General features: G+C 38.1%; 2 protein-coding genes across 4 annotated transcripts; one reads left to right on the top strand and one right to left on the bottom strand.

Moving 5' to 3' along the window:
* Positions 1-2: 2 nt before the first annotated feature.
* Positions 3-6,549, top strand: il17a/f3 (interleukin 17a/f3). Of its 2 annotated transcripts, none has more exons than XM_055044102.1 (4): positions 3-65; positions 332-528; positions 2,522-2,632; positions 4,215-6,549. In XM_055044102.1, exons 1-4 carry the CDS (start codon positions 60-62, stop codon positions 4,339-4,341), a joined length of 441 nt encoding a protein of 146 aa, XP_054900077.1. In that variant the 5' UTR covers positions 3-59; the 3' UTR covers positions 4,342-6,549. The 2 variants fall into 2 exon arrangements, with proteins under 2 accessions (XP_054900077.1, XP_054900076.1); XM_055044101.1 differs by having other exon boundaries at positions 2,489-2,632.
* Positions 6,550-7,059: 510 nt separating this feature from the next.
* stmn4 (stathmin-like 4) lies at positions 7,060-17,195 on the bottom strand. 2 transcript variants are annotated; one of them, XM_055044614.1, is made up of 6 exons: positions 17,070-17,195; positions 11,858-11,920; positions 11,566-11,661; positions 11,206-11,411; positions 9,647-9,838; positions 7,060-8,323 (listed from the first exon to the last, which is right to left on the bottom strand). In XM_055044614.1, exons 2-6 carry the CDS (start codon positions 11,868-11,870, stop codon positions 8,264-8,266), a joined length of 567 nt encoding a protein of 188 aa, XP_054900589.1. In that variant the 5' UTR covers positions 11,871-11,920; positions 17,070-17,195; the 3' UTR covers positions 7,060-8,263. The 2 variants fall into 2 exon arrangements, with proteins under 2 accessions (XP_054900589.1, XP_054900588.1); XM_055044613.1 differs by having other exon boundaries at positions 11,858-11,923; positions 17,070-17,188.
* Positions 17,196-18,550: the final 1,355 nt, after the last annotated feature.

Below are 18,550 nucleotides of genomic sequence, written 5' to 3'. Positions count from 1 at the left end.
ACAGGACAGAACAGGAGCGCCGCAGTTGAAGCTGAAACGTTTGAGAGGACTCAGTCATAATGCTGGTGAGTCAGAGTACTTTACTTATCTCCATCTCTCATCAATCACCAGGAGATTTTATCACAGGGTGAATTTAAGGGTTATGTGACATAACTATTCTGAAACAGTGGTTTACTTAGGTGTCGCACTTTCTTACATTAAATGTTCATTTTCAATCCACTCAAATCACCCTAATCAGAGTTTAAAAGTAGCCCAAAGCTGCACAGATGTTTTTAATGTACAACACTTAGAAATGCCCTGATTCCGGCTTTCTGATGTTTTACTTCTTCAGATGACGGGAGTTTTCCTTCTGCTGGGTTTTGTCTGGGTGATTCCCGTCGCCAGCAAAAATCGCATCATCTCGGTGCAGCAGCTCAGTCCGAGGGGCAAAACGCTGCAACTGGCCCTGGATTCCTCCGTGAAATCGTACCTCTCCCACAGCTCTGCGTCAAACATCGCCAACTTGTCTTTGTCGCCGTGGACGTACATGTGAGGAAACCCCACACACCCCGCTGCGTTGCTTTTCAGATCCCCGCACTTTAACGTCTTGGGTTCAAACGTCTGAAATCTGGAACCAATGATGTGCTGTTCGCCTGGGGCTGAGTCCAGCATGAACGCATTTTGGCTGAGAAGACGGTCCACATCTGGCTGACGACCCACTGCATGGCTCAGATTCTTTTCCATTGACAATGGCTATATTTTTCTATAGACTGTGAAGGTTGAAAGAAAGAGAAGGGCGTAAAGATGAGTTTATAGTCATAACTTTTAAAAAGGGGATTCTAGGTAATTTTAGATGTAATTTATTTCCTCAGGAAGTCAGCATTTTATTTCTGAAATTGGAGAAGTTTTAAAAGTTTGGAACTAATTTTCATCTCATTTGTGTGAGCTATTTTTTTGTTGCTGCAATGAGTAAAACCAAAACCTCCAAAATTACTAAATGAAAGTTTAATTTTAGGTCCCATTTAACTCCTTCCTGCGTGGTGACAGAAGAACGTGTTTTTATTGTGTTTTAGATCTTTTCTGGGTTTTTTATACAATAAAAAGACACCCCAACCACAGTCAAGAGGAATTTTAATCCTGCCCTTTATGTGACAAGTTATTGTTGACACATAAAAAAGGATTGGGAAAAGAAACAACTTTGTGGTTTTGCAACATCTGAACTTCAATAGGATGATTTAGCATGTTTCTCAGTCAGATTTCTATATTGTGGAATGTTCTCCCTGAGTCATATGGAGAAATTATTTAGTAGTTGTTTTTTCAGTGAACAACTGGCTGTAAATTAAGATGAGCTCCTGGTAAATTCACCTCTTTGCCAGACTTTTACATGTGCTTTGCCATCTTGTCCCTTTCTTCTACCTTTTTTAAAAAGAATATATATATAAAATCATCAATCTTTACTAATGAAACAGTCTAATTTAATTTCATGTAATTTTATACTCTGAAAACATTTATGATTTTCTACATCCATCAGTCAGGAAACCACATTTTCTTACACTATTCTATAAGTTAAAGACAGAAACAGCTGTCAAAATGTCTATGAATCGTCCTTCTCGCCATGAACAAACTGATTATTGCCGGTTACGATTCTTCGGTGGGACACGGTGGCATTTTATAATTGAAATAATTCAGTCACAAAAACCAAAGTGGCCAAAATGGGGAAGCGGCAAAATGGCCAGCATTGGTTGGTATGAAATTCTAACCATTGGATAACCTTGACTAAAAACAATACCACAGTTATATGACATTTGTACAAAGCAAGTGTATATTCACTTATTTAACTAGTATAATTTTGGGCTATTTTCTTGGGATTTGAGCAGCAAGTGCAGTTTAAATCACTGCTGCTTTGGTAGTTTCCAAACAGACACTGTTTTCCATTGTCAAACAATTGAATTGTTCTAATCTCCTGTTTTAATGGACTTCAATGGAGCCTCAGTAGTCTGTTGTTACAGGCAACAGCTGTCCATAAATGGCTAAGATTTGTGAATATTTGAGACTCCTCTACAGGGTTGTAATAGTTTTATTTTATTTTTTTATCATAGCTTGGTTTCATTTCATTGTGACATTTTGTTTGTCTAATTCACTTAGTTGTGATTAGTTTTGACAATGTGTTTGCTAGTTTTTATTTGTTACTGTTACATAAATATTGTTTAACTTTAGTTTAGTTTTTATTAGTTATAGTAGTAGCTTTAGTCTTCTTATACTTTTGTATCCTACAACTAAAAATGAACCAAAGCATTGTACTGTGACATTGATTAGGTTATGAATATTTAAGAAACAATTTTCAAAAAAATTTATTCAATTATTGTTTTACAAACCAATGACTCTGGTGCTTTCTCCCAACTTTTCTGGTTGCCATTTTGCTTACTACTTGTTACCTGCAGAAAAACTGATGAACAGATCAAATGTTTTCCTTTGAACTGATCGATTTTTAAAAAATCTTTCTCTCTAGAGATTCTTTCAACTCTTCCCGTTTACCCCAAAGGATCTTGCAGGCCAACTGCAGCACATCTAGCTGTCTGAACCTCCAGGGTAGAGGAGACGATGCAACTCTGCAGGTCAAGCCCATCAAATATCAAGTCCTGGTTCTATACAGGTGAGCCTCTGATGTGGGAAGTGAAGCTTCATTTCGCTGTTTTACCTCCAGTTTCTTGCATAGGTCACGTTTATAGATCTGTTTGTGTGCTGTGAAGCCATAAAAAGCAAAGTTATAAAGTTAGGAATGTGATTCAGAAGATCTATTTAACACATTCCCAGTGGAAGCAGGGTGGAAGAAAAACAGCTGAGATCGTCTGTGAAGAAGAAATACTTTAAAAAGCTAACAGCATTAGAGGCTATGAATTTAAAATAGCACCCTAGCCACCTTACAGTGGAGACATGATGTTAAAATGGTACCATACTACTTACTGGTATGCATATGAATTTGTTTTTTGGGGGTTGTGAATCCATCTATATCTCTGGGAAATGCTTTTGTCCATATAATCCCAGACTAGGCTTTGTGTTGAGAGTAGCTGTGAAGCCGCTGCATTTTTGCAGGTTTTGTTGCCTCTGGGTTAAAGACCACTTTGCATGATAAGAATCTAACATGCAGTAAAGAATCTGCATTATGGGTAATTTTATTACAGAAACAAAAATTTTTAAAAATATTATCTATTTCAATCAAAGTATTTCTTAGAAAAACAGTGAAGATATGGTCAGCATTCTGACAGAACTGCAGTGTGAAACACTGAAGCTACATAATATTAGCTTGACATGTGAATTTATATTTCCTTTGGGTTAAAAAAATAGTTCAGGTGTGGCTATTGGTTTCCATCTTTTGACTGTATTACCTAAATTCAATAATCCAAAATGTTGCACATTTAAAAAAGTAAAGTGCCAGAATGTAAATATGTTTCTATACAGGGAAATAATCAGCTAATCTGAGAATTCATCATTATGCTAAAGCCAGCAATAAATTTCTAAAAGACAAAATGAAATATCTGGGTTTATTTGAGTCCATAAGAACCATAACGTTGAGGTTCTCCATTCCTGAGTGTTGCTGCAAACACCAACAGGGAGTTGAACACAGCTGTTGCACGCTCACGTTCTGCCCATAGTGAGGAACACTAAAGAAAATATGGGGCAGAACTGAATGGGACATTAAACTGTTTGTGACTTGCAAGTGGAATAGAGTCAATAGAAATGCACATAAAAGACACCTATACGCCCACCCACACACACTTATACTGGTAATAGTGAACTATCAGGACAATTTTTGTTTGATATAATTGGAAACTTTAAAATCCACAGTTTCAGAATCTGTAAATGACTCAAAAGTGCTACAGAATGACTTTTTTAAAATGTGACCTCTTTTTTGTTGTTATCAATCACATTTACAAAACAGCGCTACCATTCTCATTAGGATTAACAATAAGTGAGTTCAGAGACTAATATTTTCATTTCATGTTGTATGTATTAAGATGAACAATTTAAGGTCAGGGGGTGTGTGAGTTTTTGTTAAAAGGTTAAGTGGTTTACAGTCTAAAAGAGTTTGAGAAACATTGATCCAAATGCAGCAGGAGAAAATGCAAATTTTACATCAGCAGAACCCAAGAGGTGAGATTTGAACCCAGGACCCACCATTCAGTCCATGTACAAAATGATGAAACTTACCAGCATTGTTTTATATCCCCCTGCAGAGCCCTAAAGAAAAGAAAGATCAACAAAAAAGGGAAGAAGAAGAATAAGTACATCTTCATGCTGGGGACTGAGGAGATTACGGTTGGCTGTACCTGTGTGAGACCCACTGTGATACCACAAGAGTAACAACAAGACATCCAACAAAAGCTCTGGTTACTTATATTATTCATGTCAATTTTAAAAATTGTACAGTTGACAATAGATATTTTTATATGCTGCATGAAAAAAGGCTATTTAGTCAACTATATTTTATAGTTAGTTTGAACTACATTGATTTTTTTTTCTATTTGCTGAATCTCACAAGAACATGACATAATTTTTGGATTCACACACTTTATGTGCAAATATAATTATTTGAACAGAAATAGTACTGAAGGATGAACCGGACTGATGGATTTTCACGGCTGTTTTTTGAGATGTATTGATCAATTTCTTTAAACATGTCCATGATGTCACACAGTCCAGGGGTGTGTTGAACATGCCTCAAAATGCATAAGTTTTAAGTAAACCTTTTGAAGGCTTTGTAAAATTAATTAAAGACATTGTAGTCTTAATGACTAAATCAAAGACTACATAAAAAGTAAAACAAAAATATCTCCAAAAAAGTGAATTTTCATTCTTCTAGCATGCTCCTAGAAGCTTTCATTTTTAACTTGTCCAATTACAAGTCAATTTATTTAAGATTTAATATCAAACAGGAATAAAAATGCATGTAAATATCTGGTTTCAACGGCATAGTTGACTGTAGATATAAAAAGTATTTTTAATAACTGTGACTTGTTACTTGTCTACATAACCAGTGTCCTGAATATCTTGTCAGGTAGTCTGTACTGCATAACACTTTAGGCTGAGAGAACTGATTCATTTATTTATTGTATTGTAAGCAAATCACCTTTATCCAATAAATTTGTCAGTGTATTTTTGGTGCCTAAAAGCAGCTGTGTTTTTAAAACCTAACTGCCAGCTGTTTTCACTGTGTTGCTTTTCCTGCTATGTATGTCGATTCATCTATAATTTTGTCAACATTAAGAAATGAAGCAAAAAATTGCAGAAATTCTTTCTCATCTGTGCCACTTATGATGCTCTCCTGTTTTCACTGGAACAAAGAGTTTAAAATTTACAGGGTACTACTCTGTCAGGACAGATATAATGTTTCTTTTGCCATGACATTGCTGTCAATATATATATATATATATTTTTGTCTTTTTCAATTTTAATAAACACCTGATCTGAATTTCACACTTTATGCACAGCCTGAGTGCCCCCAAATAGTCAAAACTATTAGCTGAATTATTTTAGCTCGTAACCTAATAACAACTCTCTGCTGTTGGAGACAGTTAAAACATCTGGCATGCTGATGTGAGGAAATCCTCTTTAGTGCAGACAAAGCCTCTGCACAGTGTTGCAAGAGATTTGATCAATTTTTAATGACTTGAGAATAACAAAAATAAAATGTTTTAAACTCTTTTGTACTGCCAAATATCTGTGTCTGAAGTATGTGATGCTCGTTCCGCAAGTTTTGTGTCGAAAGACTCTTTGGCGGCTTTGCTTTGCAGGAGATTAATTATGTATTCCGCAGTATTAACTCTGTAGAAGGGAAATGCTGTATGTTTACAGCCATGCATTTTTGTACATCACTGAGAAGCAAATTGTAAACAAAATGAGTTTTAAGTGATTAAATCTATTCAAATAGGGTTTCATAAAGAAGTTTCATACATCAGGTGTGGAAATGATAGTAGATTACATAGATGTCCTCCTCACAACAAATGTGGTCGCAGTGAAAAAGATCTGCTTTTTGAAGATTCTACGTTTTTATCATCTTTATTTCCTTTATTACTTTATTTTTCTCTGACTGGATAAGTTGAAATGTTTTCAAGTTCACATTTCCCAAGCACAGTTGTTATGAATGTGGAATGTTGTGAAACATGATACAACATTTTTAGGGAATTTTTTATTTATTTTTTTGCCATTTTTTTTTTGTTTAGTTGATGTTTTTACCTTTGGCTAATACCCTACAAGTCAACTTGTACAAAACATGACTAATTATTTTCAGCCAAAGCCAGATATTAGAGCCACTATGTCATTATGGCAATATTTTATGTTTAGATTCAGTGTGCCACAAATTCACTGCAAAACATACATGTATATATAAAATAATGCATTTTATGTTACCTGATAGTGCGCAATGTACAATCAATAAAAAAAAATAAAGCAAGTAATTGCCTTTTACCTTATGCTTAATAGCAGGAATGTGTTCTGTATTGCACTCTGTTGGGATGGTATAACATTGTGCTCTTCTGACAAATTGTAGTATAAATATGGTTATTTTATGAATGTTTATTTTGGTGTATGGTTTATTCTGTTTATAATTTTGTTTAATCAACAGAGATTCATATTTGTTAGATATGTCTTTGCAGTTATATCTGATATGTATATATATCTATATAAATATATCTATATACAGTATTTATATATATATATATATTAACAACTATATATATATATAACTATATATATATAACTATATATATATATATATATATATATAACTATATATATATATATATATATATATATATATATATATATATATATATATATATATATATATATATATAACTATATATATATAATTTTCAGCCTATATATATATATATAGGCTGAAAATTATTGCCTGTGTGAAAGGACAATTTCATCACATATACATATTGATGACAGATTGTAAATTCTCCTCATGTTTCTTGTAAATTCATGTTTCTTGCAATAATCCATGAAAAATTATATTTTGGACTTCAATTCTGATACATTAGAGCTAATCATCCAGAAAATAAAGAGACCAAGCCATGAATTTATGTAAGCTTTTCTTTCTTTACTAATCATGCCAAATGAGTACAATCAGACCCTCCTTCCAGATACACATCAACACACAGTTACAGCAAGTCCAAAGCCACCTTGTTTCCTCCCCAGTTACAGTACAAACATTTAGACGATTTAAGTCAAGCCAGGATAAAGTCTGTATGACTCAGTTGTTTGGACACATTTCAATCTCCTGCATATTCTAATTTGGTTTCAATTCATCTTCAAAATGAAAAAGAAACAATCAGAGCACAGAGACTCTCGCCAAACAAACAGACCTCAACATTTAACCTGTGGAATGGTGACAAATTGTGAACTGAGGTTAATCACTGCTTTGCCTTTTCCTTTGTCTTTTCAGCTTCACTGTTTATGAGAAATCTGGTATGCATGTGTGCTTTTGAGTTGTGCTTAATAAAAAAAAAGAGTGCAATCAGCGTCAAAGAGACTTGAATGTAATACTACACTACACAAACATTTCACAGAGCCTGGTAATGGCAGATGAACCCTTTACTTCTTACGCTTTTTTTTTCACGCCCTATTTCACAAACAACATTGGAAAAGAAAAAAAAATTCATACTTTTTGGTGAGTCATAACCATAAACAGCTTTTGGATTTCTATTTGTTGTGTTGGAACAAGGCTCCAGGAATTTTTTTTCTTTGTTTTGTTTTGTTTTTCCAAGGCCAGTTTATAGAAAGTCACTCCCCATTTACAGAGCTAACAATTCAAATTACAGCTCCATGTTCCAGAGTGGCAGTCTCTTTGGAGAGACTTCATCTTTCTGTCTGTGTTGCTGCAAAACCAACATACAGTAATGGGAGAAACTAAACTCAGGTGAGTTTAATTTCCTCCTTTCTGACAGAAACTACAAAGAAGAAGGAGCTGCAATTAGATTTTGCCTCATTCTGCAACAAAGAAGAAATTATAACTGTTGAACACTTGTTGGTGTTAATGTTGTCACCCACCCACCCACCCAGCCTACCCCCATCCGGTTTCCCTTAGCGAAAGATCGAGAGAAATCTACATCAAGCATTGGCTAAACTTTGTACAGCATAAGAAGTCTTACATCACACATCAAGTTTAAAAGCCTTTCTTAAAAGCTCATTCAAGTCACTGTTAAGTCCCCTTTTCTCTTCTTTTTTTTTTGCGCTGCTCTTGTTCCCTTTTGGGTCTCTATTCTCGACTCCGTCGGATCTATCGGCACGCCTCCTCCTTCATCTCCTTGTTCTTCCTGACTTCCTCTGCGTGCTTATCCTGTCAGACACAGACAGACACCGAATGAGGGAAAACACACGAGTCATTACCATTCAGGAAATCATTCACGGTAATGACTCGGACCACAGTGGAAGCACAGCTTCCTTCAACGGTAATAGTTGTGAGGATAGAAACGGATATTAAATTCACCTTGTTTTTTTTTACCCTCATCCAACATTGAGGATTATAGATCCAAGCCTCTGAATAATTTTTTAAAGTGATGGAAAGTCTTCTCTAGGGTTGTATTTAGATTTTCAGACATTGTCAACATTAATTTCTGATTCAGTTTGTCTTGCAATAGTATTTTATCCCTGTCAAATCTGAAACAGCACTGCTCATACAGAAAAATCGAACCTCCATAAACTCAAATGCTACTCTTACCCATTTATAATGCGCTTCTTCAGGACATCAGTCCCATAAAGAAATGTTATTTGTATCTGAACAGCACACAGTAACTGTATTTAAAATTAAACATGATTAAATGCAGTGTAGGAGGTATCATTCGTTTTTAAATGCTGCTTGTCAGATGCCACATGGGTATAGGTATAAAAATGGAAAAGTTCAGATTTTGAGTGACAGCTTTGATCTGTGACCACGGCTGAGTCATTTAGGGCAACTCAACACTTTCCCACAGCTCTAAGTAAACCACATGCTTGTAGGTGTTGAGAAGTTTGTCTTGATTAATAAGTGGTAAACTAGTCACTGATGTAAACAATGACATTTACTTAATGTTCATCTTTCTCAGATACGTATATGCATAATTTAGAAAGCAGACTGAAAGAGTGAGAAATTTTTTTAAGTCAAACATTTGCAGTGTGATACACTGGAAGTCCAGAATTAAATCCAGAAGTTAGAGAGATTTTTTATTTATTTATTTATTTTTGTAAGAAAAGCTTTTTTCAGAATTAAAGTTGAGGGAAAACTAAAGTCAGTTTGAACCTTGTGCTGAAAAGCAACACGAATTTAGCAAATATTGAACAGCTTTTTCAGCGGAAACTCAGATTAGTCAGAGCGAGAACAATCAGTAGAAAATGCGTGAAGCCAAATGACTGGATGAAGCTTCAAAGAGCTTGTGGAATTCCACACCAGGCTGCAAAAACATTCCAAAAACATTCAAAACTCTTGGTGGTAAAAAATCAGACCCTGCTGTGATCTCGTTTCCCTCTTGTTTTGATCAAGAACGCTTCACGTTTCCTCGGATTCAATGATTTGTTTCATGGGGGAAAAAATGTAGACAGAAGTGAAATACAGATTTCTGTTTAGGGACTCGTCTCTGCTTGGAAGTACATATATTTGGTCAGACCGCAGCCTGCTGGGTCCTACCTTCTCCTGCAGCCTCTCAAGCATGGCCGCCAACAGGGCCTCCCTGTTTTCCTTGTTGGCCTCCATCTTCTGCTCCAGCTTCTCCTTGGCGTTCTTGATGAAGTTGTTGTTCTCCTCGAAGGCCTTCTGGATCACCTCACGCTCGTGTTCCCTCTTCTCTGCCAAGTGCTTCAGTAGCTCAGCTTCCTGGCACTAGAGGGAGACAGAGGACTTCACAGTAATTTCCCATCATACTTGTTTGTTGCTTCTACAAACCGAATCATTCTGTCGATGGACAAAAATGTCTCTTCCATGGTGTTTGTTGCATCTTTGTACTTCTGTGTCCCTCTTTCTTTTCGCGCCACCCAAGGCCTCCCTCTACTTTCCGCTTCCTGTTCTTTTGCTCTTGCACAGCAACCAATAACCGTGGCTGAAGGGATAGTTCAGGTTCTGTTGAAATCAGAGCTTGGTCAAAACGAAATTAGATTTCGGCCATCTTAGACCAACTTCTGTCAAAACGTTGCAGCAGGCCTTTAAATCGCAATACATTTTGCTATAGATGGTTAAGTTGATAGTTGGTTACCTCAAAACCATTGTAGTTAGCCGTCTCTCACAACAAATGAATACCGCAATACAGACAATGTGCAGCATGCATTAGAGCTTGACTTAACATTATGACTTAACTGGCTCACGAGGAAAGACGAGATTATAAAAATAAATTGTGAGGAGTCTGTCATCAGTGTAAAATGGCTCCGGCCAGTATTTTCATGTATGTCTTGATCTAAGGCTCATCTGAATCTACAAAAGCAATATAATGACTTCTTGTATTTTCAAAACAATAATGAATATGTCACAAATTTCAAACAATATTTTATACCATTTATGTTTTATATAAAGTAACATTGTTCTGTTTTTTTACTTGTCTAGCCATTTCAGATTTTGAGTCTAGAATCCTTAAAAACTGTGAATGGACCCTTTAAATGTTTAACTAATAGGAAGGTGTCCAAACCTTCCTATTAGTTCAGGTCATTTTCAGGTCATTTTCCTGAATCAGCTTTCTTGCATTTTTGTCAAATTATTTGAATCTTATCTGGAAGTTATATTTATATGTAATTATTCTACTGGGTACTTTTTGTGTATGTTTTATTTTGGACATTTGAAATGTCTTCCAATCCCCTTGTATAATGTTTGTTACAAAATTACAGGTTATTAGTCATTAGTCATTGATTGCATTATTATCCAAGATCACTTGAAGATTATTTCAAAACAACATTACTATTTATCATAATAATTTATGGGACTGCGTATTGTCCAGTAAAATGTGCTGTTGTTGCAGGCCTAGTAGCAAGTTTCAATTGTTGAGAATTACAGACTTCATTAACATTTCATGATATTTTTACTATCAATTTAAAATTCTTTTCTCCCCTTTTTAAATCTTTTGGACTAATTGAGCGATAAGATTTAAAAATCCAAGTGGAAAACTACACTGCCTGCAGATTAGACATGAACTGGTCATAGCCTGCACCAAAAACCCTAAGGAGTGCTGGCCCAGATGACACCGTTCCCTTTCTGGCCCTCACCTTTCGTCTCTCTTCGGCAGCCTCCAGCTTCTTTTGAATTTCTTCCAGGGAGGGGTCGCGGCGCTGCGGCATGGAGGTGTTGAGTTCTGGCAGGCCATCAAAGGACGGCGGCTTGAGGATGACCTCAAAGGCCTGGCCCGATGTCCGCTTGTTCAGCTCGATCACCTCCACGTCTTTCATGACGCACCAGCCGAGGTCCACCGCATCTTTTGCCATTTGATGACATTGTGTTGGAATAATTGATCAAATAGTGACATTTCCAGCAAGATCTGATCATCGTAGTGCTAAGTAAGAAGTAATTTTTTCCTGGATTCACAGAGCATACTTTTTTCAGATTACCATAGCATAAACAGTTTGTACCTTCTGCTTTGTAAGGGGAGTTCTCTGCAGTCTGTGGGTTCAGGCAGGAGCAGAACAGAGACACCAGGGGGAGCTCTTTGACCTTCTCTTTATAGGCTGAGGACACAGGTACACGCAAAGACCGGTTTACACAAACTGGATCATGAGCAAGCATCTAAAGAAGCGATGATGCGGTCCTGCGTTGCGGCGACAGCGATTCGTCACTGCCACTGACCGGCGAACCTCCGACAGGCAGGACGAGCGTGTGAGGGAGCGGTGAGGTGAAATGAGTTTCTGCTGCGACTGCATTTACCTGCCAGAGTCATCTTGTCACTGCGGATGTAACTCTCCGGAGAAACCAAAGCTCCGTCTCACTCTGCTGGGGACACATGCAGACACAGAGACACGGGGAGGCTTTAATGAAGCAACCTCAAAAGGTCACGCAATGAATCTGAGATGCAAGGAGGGAGGACAGGATTAAACAACCTGCAGAGCTTTAAAGCTCTGCATCGTCCTAGAGCTGTTATGTAGCTTTGGGTTTTGTCTCTGTTGGTCAGATACTTTCCCTTTATCTTAGTCTTGCTAAACTGACCTGCAGGCATTAGGCAAACACGGTCAATGGTAGAGGAAGTGAGGCCAGGATCACAGACAGGTTAGCTTCCTGTCTTCGCATTAGGCAGTTCATCTATTGTTTCTGGATTGTAACTTTGCATGTTTTTCTCGCAAATGGGGAGCTACACATCTTACGAGAGACGAGGCAGACACTTAAAGTTGGCGACGACCTGCGTCAACCAGTTAGACCTTTCTGACATTTCTATGCTGTTTTGTATTTGTGCTTCAGACCATCAAACTGATTTTAATATCATGTAAAAAGAACCTGAGTAAATATTTAAAGCAATTTTCAAAAACACAATTATGAGCAATGTTAAATTACAAATTTATTGGGAATAACCAGACCTTTTGGAAAGCTGAGCACAATTTCTCTAGCCACACCTATGGTGGATTACTGCCGTATGCATCACATAATGAAATGACTTGAGTAGAATTTAACTTGTGGTGGTCTACAATCATCATGCCCCACCTTAGTAAACTCAAGACCTAATGAGAAACAACGTTGTAGCTGTCTTTCCATTTCAAATATGCGCAAAACTTTGTCAATATTGCTCTAATTTTGAAAAAATAAACAATTTCACAATTGCGGTGTTGCAATTGCATCAAGAAACGCAACGAAAATCACAGGTGAATAAGTTTGTTCACACAATAAGTCGTCAAAAAACATGGCCGCGTCATCATCTTCCAACTACTTCCTGCCTTCTTTGTAGTTTGCTACAGTAGTAACATCTTGTTGATCATGTGACTTGTGTGATGTGAATAAAAGTGTTTCCATTGCAATTTTACAACATATAGTGATTTCAAGACAGCTAATAAAAACAAAAAACCCTTCTCCCAACATTTTATCGACAAACGTGTTTTTTTCAAAATTGCCGTGTTTCCATTCAGCAAATTTATTTTCACATTGTCAGTGGAGACACAGGCTTCTAACATGTATCTGTCTGCAAAAGGTCACAAAACCATTTCTAATGCTCTTCAGGCCGAGCACCATAAACCCATTTAGCAAACCACAAAGAGAAGAACGAGGCTACAGCATCCAGCATTGAACTTTCCATGCTTAATAGGCTTCACAGCAAAGTCCCAACATCCCATTAAATGAACAGCAGGTAAAACATATTTCCAGCGGTTAAAGGGACATGTTCTCTTCCCAGCCTGCTGTGTCCTGAGTCAATGAATCACAGGCAAGAGACAAGCAGCAGATGAAGCTGCAGATCTGAAGATGCAAAAAGTAAGAGGATGGGACAAATAACAAAGCGTGCCACCAAACTGTTTTACCATCTGCATAGAAAGTATTTTGAAGCTGCAGTGTTGCGTGATTATTCCCCGGGAAGGCAAAATTGATTTCTGTTAAATTCTTCATAGTTTTCATAAATAAGGACAGAAATGTGTGTAGCAAGACAAAGAGGCAGCAGAGCATCAAATTGCCCGATCAGATTTCATATCCGCCTGCTATTACTTTGTCGTTAGACATGTCAGATGGTGCCGTCCACTGTCGTACAATCTGAAGGAAAATATAAATCTGTCTCTCTCGGCCTGTTTCTCTCACTTCTTTTCAAATACTTCAGCAAAAGAAAAGTATTATTAGTTAAAAATGTTCTGCTTCCTGCACAGCTTCTTCTTTCTCGTGTAAACAAAGAAATTATCTTCAATTCTTAGAGCTAATATCATTTCTGTACAAGCTTGTTTTTTTTTTATCAAGTGTGATGCAATTAGACTCTCAACAGGGAAAACAACTGACTTAATCAACCGACATGGGCTTTTTTTTTTTAATCAAACACCCACTACAGGCAGTGCCTGCCAGAAACCAAACTGTTCCACTAAAGTTGGTTTAATTAGCAGAATTATTTTCTCCAATAAATCACATTTCACTGACAGTACTGTGGTTGGGTTGTGCTGGTTCTTTTACAGGGCTTGATGAAACACATGGTAAAGTCTTAGAGCAGGGTTTCTCCAATTCAACCCATTTAGCAAATATTCATGGACCACCTAACTTGAAATTGACGTTCAAAAGAATTGGGCCGTTGTGAGCAACCCTCACTCAGACTTGGCTTCCTCTGATTATGAAAGTCGCGGCTTCCTTTTCCTCTTACCGGTATCAGATTTTCTTTTGAGTGAGCCCTTTTCAAGCCACTTATGCATTTTTTTTTTTTAACAGAGTTACGAGTTAAGGCTTCATGCTTTTTTTAGAAAACACAATTAGCCTTGTTGTCTATTGGCTCATTAAAAATAAAAAGTTTACAATTCAACCCATTTGACTATTGCGCCAGTAGTAAACATAAAAATGATAGCCCTGGTAGCTTTGTCCACAGTCTTAGTTTCTGCTGCTTGTGGGTGTAGGAGTATCAAAAATAATCAAGAGGCCTCCACAACTTATAAACCAATTCTGGCAGCCATTTCACTATTCAGTACAAGACTGAATACTGTCAGAAGCTTTGTAAGCACTGAGAATATCCTTGCTAGCTGACCGTTAGCTGAAAATGATGCTAAAGTTAGCATTCATGAAGATATTTTTAAATGGTGCTATGGAGTCTCTGAATCCCGTAATAACAATCTATAGGAAACTTTTTTTTCTCATTCATAAAGCACTAAAATCAGAGAATTTTCCGGGGACAGGCCATCTAAAATGGGGACTGTCCCCGGAAATTGGGGACGTCTGGCCACCCTACCCCACAGCTCCCATCGAATGTGCAACACACAAACGATCAGGTATTAACCGTTTTAAAAAGAAGGTGGTGCTGCTGATGGTTTTGTTGGGTGGGGTTAAGTTGTAGTCAAACCCCTAAACAAGTTTCTGCACAACCTCCTAGAGACAAAAACAAACATTGTGGAAAATCTTAATCAATTCTGACTGAAACTGTGCTGCTTGAGCATTTTTAGCTAACCTCCAAGCTTTTCAGTTAGCTTGGCTTTAGCTTACCCAAGTAAAAGAGCTAGCTATTTTTTGATTCTGTTAGCTTTATCTTTAAAGGCTCAGCTCTTTTAGCTAAGCTCTGTTAGCTTGCAAACACACAGCTAGCTCTGTAAGCTAGCTTACCAAAGCTAGTTTATGTCACACGTCACATTTCTTTACAAAGCTCTGTTAGCTTCGGGAGCTAACAGAGCTTCGTTAGCTCTGCTAACTAGCCAGGCTAGCTAACTTGTTCTGCGTCCACTATCACAGCAAAGGAAGATAGAAACACGGCTTTGCAGAAGCAGACACATGTAGTAGAAAGGCCACCAAGAAGGAGAGCAAACATGCTGCATGGCACACCCTTACATGACCTGCCTGTCATGGCTCCCAGTGGGACAGACACACACACACACACACCCACACAAGGACAGCCCTGAACACACATACTAATCAGGCGGTAAACGTGGAGCTTTGCTGCACTGTTGGAATGCACACACACACACGCACACACACACAAAATGAACACACAACAGCATTTGATCCTGTGAAACCACCCAGGTTGCAGATCAATGCACTGCTTCCTGCTGGAGTCCAGGCGCTCTGAGTGTCGCCCCTGACACAGAGGTAGGGAGCAGCTTCTAAAAGGCACACAATGGAGGAAGGCAGGAATTCACTCTGAAGATGTCTGCTAAGAGATGCATACAAATTAAAAGCTAAACTCAAAACGTGACAAGTTAAAGTTCAACACGTCACATTTGACTAATTATTAAAAACAATGGAGGAGACACTCACTGTAGATGGGCGGGGTTTCCCCTTTGTACTATACTGTTATTATTAGAAAGGTGCAAATATGATCTTTAGCTCAAAATATAAGACAATCTGATTAAAATCCCAGGCCTGGATAAAAATCACGGTAACACAGTGACAAAGGGAAAGTTTCTCATGACAACGCCACCACCCTGAATCCTGAACCTACATCTTCAAAGAATGTCAACTTTTCTTTCTCACTTGTTTTATTTTTACATCCAAGATATTAGATCGCCGTAAGGACAAATCTGGACACTGTTCCTAACAAGGAAGATCATTTTTTGGGGGGAACTAAACATCATTGTTATAATTTGAGAAGTGTCCACGTGTTTTAAACCCAGCAAGTTCAAATTGTGTTCTTCACAAATAGAACAATTGTGTAGAAATTGTTCCACGTAAAGAACAGTTTCTTCTTTACGTAGAAACAATTTCATAAAAATCCCTTGCTAACTGAATCCAACGAGGTTCGATTATGTTTTTTATGCCTGTTTATCTACAGACTTTGCAGGAATTCTTTGAAGACGTTTTGAATATGCAGGAAATCATCTGCAGCTTTTAAAAACACTTCACATAACAAAGTGAAGGAATAACTGGCTTTTGCTCTACACCTATTTCGGTCTACACTTTGTGCTCTTGCCATTGAAAAGAATTTAAGAATTTATCAATTTCCGTACTTTCTGTTTTGTCTTGTTTTTTTCTTTCGGCATTGTGTGTTTTTTTTTTTTTTTTTTTTGACTCGTGCACGGAAAGGTAGAAAATGGCCGAAAGTATATATCGAACATCTCAACCTCATCCGATATGATGCATCTTCGTGAAATTAACCGTCTGTCAGCAAACTGATTTTCGGTACTTTTTTGCTTCCATAAGTGCATTTTAGATGCATGACGATTCTTGTAAAGAATTTAAACGGGGGAATAAAGTCGTGGAAAAATCCTGAAGTTTTGACAGTCTTTTCCAGCCTTTCAGCCATGCTCCCCTCCCCTCCCCCTCTCTGTAAGGACAGGCTGCGTTTTTAAAGATCAATAATGAATGACAAAGGTTACAATGCTGTTCTTCGCCTTTCTTACCTTCCCTACTCCCACCGCATGATGAATCCATTGCCCCCCCTCCATCACCTCTTTACGCCTCTCAAAGGCGCGGACTCTCGTCAAACCGCCCGGCTTCCCCGTCAGAACCCCAGACTGAGCCCCAGATGTGTGCAGATGTGCAGACTTACCCCCCGTCCTGTGGCTGCGGTCTCTTGCTGCTGGAGCTGGATGGACGACTGTGGTTACCCCCCCCAAGCTCTGGGTCTGTGGATGCAGGCGCCGGGCAACAGCATCAGCAACAGCATCAACGCTGCCTAAATGACATCACCTTGGAGACGCTTCATTGGTCGGCGGCGCTGCCAGCATCCAGGCCTGTCGGCCAATGGGAGAGCGGAGGAGGGGAGGGTCGTCGGCTCTTTGTGTCGTACCGCAGGGCGGGTGTTTTATTGCATGGTGCAGGAGGGTGGGACTGCGTGTGTGTGTGCGTGTGGACTGAGCAGAAGGGAGGTAGTGTGGGAAATCGGTAAGGAGTGGTGTGTGTGTGTGTGTGTGTGTGTGTGTGTGTGTGTGTGTGTGTGTGTGTGTGTGTGTGTGTGTGTGTGTGTGTGTGTGTGTGTGTGTGTGTGTGTGTGTGTGTGTGTGCGAGTGCGTGTGTGTGTGTCTCAGCAGGAGACCGGGCTTGGCAGCATGGGAGGATATAAATTATTTAGGTGCAGATGGTAAGTAAAAGGAAGAAACAGAAATCTTTTGGGAACGGATGAGACAGAATTTTACATCCTGGAGCAAATTAAACTGCACCTGTAAAAAAAACTAAGAACAACAACAAATTCTAAAAATACACTTAAATTATTGTTTAATCACAGCTAAGCGAGCACTTTTACAACAAATTGAGACACAATCTTAAATCCCAAATTTTTTTAAACTCATAGTTTGAACAGAGCCTTAAAAAAATACTTGCAATTCTGAAAAGTGTGGCATGCATTTGTTTTCAGCCTCCAGCAGTAATTGTCCTGCATTACATATTTTACATGTTTAAGGATTGAAATATTTTCCTGTTCCTGATTGACAGGAACGTCGGTCAGATCCTGGATTCATGACCGTCTTTGTGCGAGTCTCTCCACTGATTCCTAATTATATTTAGGCCTGAACTTTGACTGGACCATTCCAGCACATCAATAAGTTTTTCCATTAAAGCTGTGGCTGAATGTTTAGGGTCAAACCTCCAGGCTCCACTCTAAAAGTTTTTTGTTTTGTTTTGTTTTGTTTTGTTTGTTTGTTTTTTGTCATTTTTCTCTATGAAGATGAAAAAACTTCATGGTTTTTCCCTTACTCTGTTTTTACAAGTAATCACTTAAATCTCTTTCTCTAAAATCCCACACACTCCATTTATGATAATGTTAAATTTATTCAAACCAGAAGCCCAGCTTATTGGACCTGATTTGGAGAGACACACCTGTCTCTGTTAGGTCTACGTTCTTTCTGAGTCGAATCGTGACCCTGAGAATGGGAATCAGATTGCTGGACGTTTGAAGACTTGCATCTCTAGAAGAGGCGTCTGAAGACATCGGTCAAGAAGTTGAACCGTGGGCACAGATCGGTTTAAACGGACAATAACCCCGATCATCCTGCCAAGGTGGTCACAAAATGATCTCAGTCCGACGGACAAGTT

The sequence above is a fragment of the Poeciliopsis prolifica genome, unplaced genomic scaffold (assembly GCF_027474105.1).
Source record: "Poeciliopsis prolifica strain line A6 unplaced genomic scaffold, Auburn_PproV2 SCAFFOLD020, whole genome shotgun sequence".
NCBI classification, from domain to species: Eukaryota; Metazoa; Chordata; class Actinopteri; order Cyprinodontiformes; family Poeciliidae; genus Poeciliopsis; species Poeciliopsis prolifica.
Note: the sequence above shows the minus strand (reverse complement) of the source record. Positions and strands in the feature narration are given on the sequence as shown.

Coding starts and splice junctions, on each gene's coding strand:
- il17a/f3 (XM_055044101.1), top strand. Junction 529..2,488: donor TTGTCGCCGTGGACGTACAT/GTGAGGAAACCC, acceptor CTTTCTCTCTAG/AGATTCTTTCAACTCTTCCC. Junction 2,633..4,214: donor CAAGTCCTGGTTCTATACAG/GTGAGCCTCTGA, acceptor ATCCCCCTGCAG/AGCCCTAAAGAAAAGAAAGA.
- stmn4 (XM_055044614.1), bottom strand. Junction 9,839..11,205: donor CTGCCGAAGAGAGACGAAAG/GTGAGGGCCAGA, acceptor GTCTCCCTCTAG/TGCCAGGAAGCTGAGCTACT. Junction 8,324..9,646: donor TTGAGAGGCTGCAGGAGAAG/GTAGGACCCAGC, acceptor TGTGTCTGACAG/GATAAGCACGCAGAGGAAGT.